Source organism: Vigna angularis, chromosome 4 (genome assembly GCF_016808095.1).
Source record: "Vigna angularis cultivar LongXiaoDou No.4 chromosome 4, ASM1680809v1, whole genome shotgun sequence".
NCBI classification, from domain to species: domain Eukaryota; kingdom Viridiplantae; phylum Streptophyta; class Magnoliopsida; order Fabales; family Fabaceae; genus Vigna; species Vigna angularis.
Genome location: NC_068973.1, coordinates 32,396,639 through 32,404,807, shown reverse-complemented (window position 1 = coordinate 32,404,807; position 8,169 = coordinate 32,396,639). Strand labels below are relative to the sequence as shown.

The 8,169-nt window shown below is 31.1% G+C and overlaps 1 protein-coding gene across 1 annotated transcript; it reads left to right on the top strand.

The window, feature by feature from the left end:
* The first annotated feature begins 2,283 nt into the window (after positions 1-2,283).
* On the top strand, positions 2,284-3,207 carry LOC108331302 (signal peptidase complex-like protein DTM1). The gene is made up of 2 exons (XM_017565953.2): positions 2,284-2,679; positions 2,811-3,207. The coding sequence occupies exons 1-2, from the start codon at positions 2,435-2,437 to the stop codon at positions 2,896-2,898; spliced, it is 333 nt and encodes a 110-aa protein (XP_017421442.1). The 5' UTR covers positions 2,284-2,434; the 3' UTR covers positions 2,899-3,207.
* The last annotated feature ends 4,962 nt before the right edge of the window (positions 3,208-8,169 follow it).

The window sequence follows — 8,169 nt, the reverse complement described above, 5'->3', positions numbered from 1 at the left end:
AGTAAGGCTCACTTCTTCTTAATGAGATCAATGTTCGAACTTATAACACTTAAGGCTAGTGTTATTAAAGTAAAGGAAAAAACTCTTTTCGAAATGATTGTTAGTAATAATGGACTATATTTATACCATGTTATGATAGTAAAAAATGTTAGTAATAATGGACTATATTTATACAAGGTTATGACAGTGAAAAATGTAAAAATAGGATAACGACGTGAACATTATATATTCTTATGTCTACAAATATTATCTTTTCTATTTTTAAGAAGGTTAATGTATAATCTTATATCATATTGCTAAGTGAATCTCTCATTGCTTAGTTCAAATTGGCAACAGCATTGTCCTAAAAAATTCCATGAAATAGCCGTCTGTTGGTTAGGACACGTCATATGCCTACCTACTTTAATGCAGAATCGAACTAGTACACTCAAGAGCAAGGATAAGTCTAAGAAAAATATTTACTAGATGAAAGAGATTAGAACATTTCTCTTTGATGCAAGAAAGATACAAGAAGTTTTGGTGCATTTTACACCTTCATTTACACCCTTTTATATATATATATATATATATATAAAAAGAAGGAGGGAAGCTTTTGCCCACTTTTAGATGTGGCACTTCTAACAACTTCTAACAGACATCATATTCTGTTGTGATACTGAAATAGATAATCCTTCTTCCCTCCCACTTCCCATCACATGTTGGTTGGTGAGGAGAATGTTTTTTTCTCTGCATTTTTGGAGTTTGATGTTGTCGTATTCGACATTGTAGATGGAGACACTCCTTACAAGCCCACATACTGTTGTGCTACTGAAACAGATAATCCTTCTTCCCTCCCACTTTCCATCACATGTTGGTGAGGAGAATGTTTATTTCTCTGCATTTTTTGAGGTTGATGTTGTCGTATCCGACATTGTAGATGGGCATTCTCCTTACAAGCCTATTTTTCTTCTTTCTGCTTTTTCTGTTCTATCCGCGTTGTACGTTCCATTTCTGCATGCGTGAAAAACAAATAAAATAATCAGTTTTCGTTGGCACTGTTCATTTTCTTACTCTGTTTTTTCGTCCGATTTTTTATTGGTGTTTTTCATGAAAACGCAATAAGACCCAATTGTAACAAATGGTCATTAAATATAACTTACCACATTCGTGAGGGCTTATAAAGCTTTTATTTTCAGTAAGTGGATTTTTGACAACTTGACCTTTGATTATGAAACCTTATGGGTGTTAAACAAAATTTCTCCTATATAAAATCATTAATTAAAAAAAAATTAGACAATCTTTAATGTACTTGATTATTAACCAATTTAAAATCTTTGGTAGATTTCTTATCAAAATATTTCATATAAGCATAATTTTTATAAGAGAGTACGCTCTTCTAATAAAGAGGTCATTAATGGAGAGAAAACGTTTTGAAAAAGATAATAAGTGCTTCAAACAAAAAATCCTTAAAAGAAATATGACAAAGGAAAATGGGAAACAAAAAATAGAAATAACCTATAAAGAAAGAATGACTAAAGAAGCTCGAAAAAGAGACAAGAAAATATAATTGCAAAATTAGAAATTCTTTACTTTTAAATACGAAAGAAACGTAGATTAATTGGATTAATTATTTAGTGGTTAAACTACTTCATAAACCTAACTACTTTAGGGAGTTGTAATTTTCTTCACCATTATTATAATTACCAACTAAAGATGGTTTGTCAGTCTTTTTGTTGGGTTAATGAATTTTGCTTCCTTACTCTTCTTATTCATAGGTTTTTTAAATCTCTCTTCTAATCCAAGTGTTTTCTTATCTATAAAACTTTAATTTTAATGAAATTTAAATTTTGTGAGATTTAGAATCTAATGAGAATTTTATATTTTATTCATAGGTTCTTATATTGAAAATTTTCTTTAATTAACAAGTAAACATTACATTTATGCTTAATTCATAGAAGGTGCCATGTTTGTCATCTTTCTTCCCTTCGAACATTATACTTTCTTTGTTTTTCTTTTTCTTCTTATTGTTCCTTAATTTGCTCCTTTCCCCAGGTTCTTGGAATCAGTGAGTACATTGAAGAAGTTTACGCGACATAATATGAAGAGCACAAGTTAGAGAGCAAGATTAATTTAGTTTTAGAAAATGGAGAGATTGGGACAATGTCCGAGAAAGTGTGTAAGCATGAAAATGAAAAAGAAGAAGAAGAAGAAGAAGAAATGAGCGAAAGCAACGTGGACATTAAAGAGAGTACTTAAGAGTAGGGGGAGCGTTGGGGTAGCATTTAAAGCTCGTACGCCTAACAAAGTTTGATCACATTCACCATCGTGCAGTGGTGAGTGTGAGGACTATGGACCCATTCAACATCATCACATCACAAACTTCAAAATTTAATCCCAACTCTCTCCCACACACTATCTCAAACTCATATTGCGTTCTCAGAACCTGCACCACATCATGCCAAACGACGCCGTTCTCAGAACCTGCCTTCTCTGGCTGGCCGCAGTTATTTTAGCGGTTGGCTTATTCACCCACTCTTTCAAGAAGATGATGGTCACCTACGTCTTCGGAGTTCTTGGGATTGCGGCGGTTCTCCTTCCTGATTGGGATTACTTCAACCGTGATTTCTCTCGTTGGACTTACCCTGTCACTGCTGAGGAAAGGGCCAATTCTCCACATGCCCAAGGATCTGGATTTCTCAGGTGCCCCCTTCTTTTCTTGCTTATCTTTCGATTTCGATTACCCAAATTCAATCGTTAAAACAATTGCTTCACTTTTAATAGGTTAATTGGAATAGATTAATTTGTGATTAGAAATGTGTTGTCTGATACAGGTTTGCTCATTCTCCTCTAAGGGTGATTGTTTATAGTGTGGTTTATGGATGTGCTATGTACAAATGGTGGGAGTATGTATCGAGCTAATCATTAACAGCTTTGTTTAGCAGAAGCACCTGAAAATTCTTCTGAATCCCAATTTTAGATGTAAGCTTTACCCTTTTGTTGATTTAATTTTTTCAGTTTTGGTGGAATCCATAAACCGCATCAGTGATTGTCCAAGAGATTATTCGTTTTTATGCTAAAAATAGAAAATCGAAAGGAATTAATTTGTAATTTTAAACAAGACAGGGTTTTGGTTGTTACTTTTGTCGTTTGGGAAACTTTTTCGAGTCACAGTTAAACGATGAGGATGCACTGTACTCAAATAGAGGCAAGGTGCGATCGATTTTGATATGGATGGAACAAAGGCTTCTTGGCTTCTTCCTCTCAGCATGTGTTTGTCAACTCCTATTATAGATAGTTGACTTATCTAATCAAGTTAAATCTCTGTGCTTTAAATTCGACAAGATGTCATCATAGCAAACTACGACCATTAAAGAATGAATGCTATAACGTAATACTCACAAACAATTGTAGTTCACTTACCATTACAAATTTTTTACCTTAAAATCACTCATACACACAGACACAGTCAAAAAGTGACACACACACACATTCTATCATACACTTGAATTAAAACACTAATCATTTAAAACACAATTAAACGATTTTTAAAAAACAATCAAACAATTTCAGCATATAACAAACATACACATACATAAGCTAAGACAAATTACAAGAAGATCACTTAAATAAGAACATTAGGTGATATTTCACTTGAGCAATAATAGTTCTAATGAACAAAAGTATCAAATAATATATACTCGAGTAAGGATATCAACCGATACTCTTACTAAGTGACTCAAGTGAAACTTTCATTTGAATAAATTTGACTTCGTTGAATGAGGGTATTACAGAAAACATTCGCTAAAGTAACTTAGACTATACACTAGTGTAAACTTTTAGTTATTTAAATCTTTTTTTTATATAAGATATGATACAATAATTTTTTTTTTCTATTAGAATTTGATGTTTATTTGAAAGTTATTATATATGATAGTGTATTTCTAATCTTAAGGTGAAAATAGGTTAGGTTTAATAGAACATGAAAAGTCTTCTCTTTTCTTCCTTATATATATAATATTCACAGATAAATTTAAACACTAAACCCTAATTAAAATATATAAAATACTTTTTTATTATTCAAATTTATTTTAACGAAAAAATATTTATAGCATAATATTATATAATTTATTTATAATTTTGTGAAAAAATAACTATACAAACAAAAATAAATTTTGTATAACTTTGTGACATTAATTTATATAATAAAATATACTACTACTATTATTATTATTTAATATATTATCTTATATGTATTATCAAAATGTCAGTTGTAAGTATTTGTTAATATATTATCTTATATGTATTATCAAAATGTTCTTTCAAGAGCTACCACATGTTTAAAGTATTCATTTAATTTGTATAATAGATATATAAGTCATTTATTTAATGAAGGAATAAGATTTTAGAAAATGTTAATGAAAAAAAATTAATATATTATTATTTTTATTATCTAAGAAATTTCATGAAAAACAAAAGAGAAGGAAAATTTCTTTAAAATATAATTAACTTTATACATTATATATATATATATATATATATATATATATATATACTTTGTGAAGTAAGATAATCATCTTTAATTTGTGGTATGATTTGAACGTTATTAGAAAATATTTTAATTATCTTAAAGAATAAACTTGTAAGAATTTTAGTATATGGATATTTTAATCATAAAACTTAAACTTAATTTCCTTATCAAGTACTTAAAGAATTAAAGCTTAACATAGAAAGTTAAACCCTTTTTCAAGTAAGGAATTAAATTTGAATTTTCTTTTATATGATTAATGTTGATATTGTAATTTAAAGAATTTCTTTAAAAGGGTAACATTTGGTAATTATAACCTATACCCATTGCATTTGCAAAATCCTATTATTTTATACATTTATTTGAATTACAAAAACTTAAAAGAGTGATTTATAAAAAAAATAGTTTAATTAATTAGTGCATTTATGGTCCTAAATAGCTAGAATTAGTGGATTGTTGTACTGAAGATATCATTGTAAATTCATATATGTCACATGCAATTTTATACATTTCATTAAAAAATATATATGGTATTATTAACAGTAGTCAATACCAACCAAAATTCATCAATAATTCTTAGTTATTGATAGAAATTCAACAAAAAAAATATATTAATAATTTTTTTCTCTGTAAAATTTGTTGACAAACCTATGAAATTCGTCTGTGTGATTATTGAAAGCATATTCTCTATCGTAAAGTTCGTATTACTGACAAATATGTGACTGCTAGTAATAACCTTTGATTATAACCGAATAATATTTGTGTCAACAATAAAAGACTTGAGCATGAACTTATCAACGAAATTATATTTGTGGGTAAGTTGAGAGGTTTATTATGTGCTATTACCGACTAATTTTTTTTGTTAGTAACAATAATATATGCATATAGTACAATGATCTTTATTTTTACACCCAAACAAAGTCAACTAATATTTCACAACAAACAAATACATGCAGTAGCTAGTTGCCAATACCTAAACATTATTGCATATATTTTACAACTATCTACAATAGTATATCACAATACTAAATAGGATAGAAAATAAATTATTGAACTAATAATAATATACAACAATGTACATACATAATGAAAACTCTTAATAATTTAAGAGATGTCAACGAAAATGCAACATCCCCTTTCCGATAAACCACAACCATACATCATACCTTAAATCCTCAATGAAAAAACAAAGGAGATGACCAAAGCTTACCATGACAGCCGACATTGACGATGGCAGCACTAAACAACCTCCAATGCACGAACTTCATTTGGAGTTGATATTTTTAAGGCCAATTGATATTGGAAACTTGGGTATGTGGGAAACTGCAAAGTTAGAAACATCAATTTCAAAGCAAATCGAGCTTGAAAATATCCAATTTAAAAAAAGAAAAAATCTAAGACTATCTGTGAAATAAGAACGAAATGCTTCATGCATCTGTCAATAAATTAAGTATTATAGTTATGGTGGTCAATTATTCAATAACATTCTTCAAAAGTACAGCAAATTTAAAATCTTTATAACCATTAATTAAGAACATAAACAAAGGAAATTAATGATTCTATGATTCTAACTGAATCTCTTATATTCGAGTTTTCATTGTTTGGTGTAACATCTCAAAAATACAATAATAAAACCATATAATAGAATAATTACGATTAATAATAACACAGGTCAGTTTTAACATTTAAAAGAGAGTACGGTAATGATCGAACTGCCTTACATAACTTCCCAACTAAAATTGTACAACACAAGAGAAAATCAAGACCGAACGGTTTACAAAACCAACACCGAACGGTCATTCAAAACTTAAAGACAAAGGTGAACGAACGACCACCTAACCAAAATAACCAACTACAAGCCGAACATCCTATTGTTCGGTTTTCACCTCGATTTCGACTAAGTTCTCTTCCTCCAAATATTGCTCTTCCAACGCCTCTTCCAATAACGCGTCTCCTTCTGTTCACATCCACACGGATGATCATTGCAAAGACAAGGACGGACGTACAAACGAGACAACACAAGAAAAAACACAAGGTAAACTTATGTAATTTAATTCAAGTAATAACATACATTTTCATATGCAAGCACATTCAAATACATTCCAATAAACAATTCAATCAAAACCCTGATACTAGACCGACTCTCCGGACTGTATGAATTTTGTGTAGCTACGACGTTCGTGCACCCGGGTGATGTAGTAACTGGAATTCTCATCAGCTGCCACCCGAGGTTAGTCCTATCTGTCTAAATTAACCATAAGGACTAGGACCTCCTGCCGTTCCCACACATGACATACCCCCTCTACATGAGGACGAGTACTCACGGAACATCAGGATGAATCGACAGCTTAGCATTGCCACAGTCATACTTTTACAAATTCCACTATTCATACATGAATCGTTCCTCCCCGGAACGTTCGTTCATAATTCCAACACATTTCATTCACATCATCTTCTTTTCATCTTCCATTATCAGTTATCTCAGTTTCATCTTTCATAATTCTTCACGTTAATACCATTTTATCACACTTTCCAAGGAAATCAACTACCGAACGTTCAGCCCTCTTTAGAACGAGGACGAACGGCAGGAACGAGGCAAGGAACTCCCTCGTCCTAGAACAGAATACTACCGAAAGGGGTTTACTGAAATCTTAGAAAGGAATCAGGTACACATATGCAATATGTGACGAACGTCTTCTACAACCTGAATCAGTTAAAGGAACTGACTCTCGTGAACTCCAACCGAAACTCAAAGAATACCTAAAAATGGGGACTCTTGATCCGAGACAATAAAGTGGACATATTAGGACGTCCAAGGACCAAACTTAGAATAATTCACATACAGGAATCTCCTGTCAGTAAATGACTGAACAAGGAAAGGAAGGGTCTTCTGAAATTGGACGAACGCTACTTTATCAGGGTAGATCCACTGTAACAATACGAGCACTTGGTGTAAGACAGAGTACTACTTAAAATTTAGAATAAAAGATTTATAAATAAGATATCATAGGAATGGTATTTAGAAACAACTACCTATACAATTACATATATATAGATACCGAATTTAGGTTTACTGCTGGATACTCAGATGCAACTACGCTTGTCCGATCGTTCAAGCACAGCATTACGATAAGGAGGCGCTCGTCCTCAACTAGAATTCTTTCCAAATGAAAGAATCCTATTTCAACTATGTTCAACAGGAGAACCGAACGGTCGATGACCGTCCAGTAACGAACGTATTTTATCATAGTATAATCTCATATACAGAATCATTTATTTCAAATCAGTTTTTCTCAACTTATACCTTCATAACTTCAGAACTTTATAAACTTTCTATCAAGATCAACCTTCATATCTCATACATCACATATCATGCAGGTTTCATATATTTCATACATCATAACCTAACTCAGCCATATTTCATTTCATCTTATCAAGTAAACGAACATTCAATTCATCAAACCATATCAATCATCATGCATCAAAATCATCCAATCAACTAAACGAACGTCAAAAAGTTCAACAACATACAATTCAAATTAAATTAAATAAGCTTCCCTTACCTGGATACGTGATTGAACGGTCTAAAAGTGGGTTTTTGGTTCGCCCAACTACAACTTCTACTCTTAACGATCAACAATTCTCCAAACTAAACCGAACAACAT

Coding starts and splice junctions, on each gene's coding strand:
- LOC108331302 (XM_017565953.2), top strand. CDS start 2,435: ATGCCAAACGACGCCGTTCTCAGAACCTGCCTTCTCTGGCTGGCCGCA. Junction 2,680..2,810: donor CAAGGATCTGGATTTCTCAG/GTGCCCCCTTCT, acceptor TGTCTGATACAG/GTTTGCTCATTCTCCTCTAA.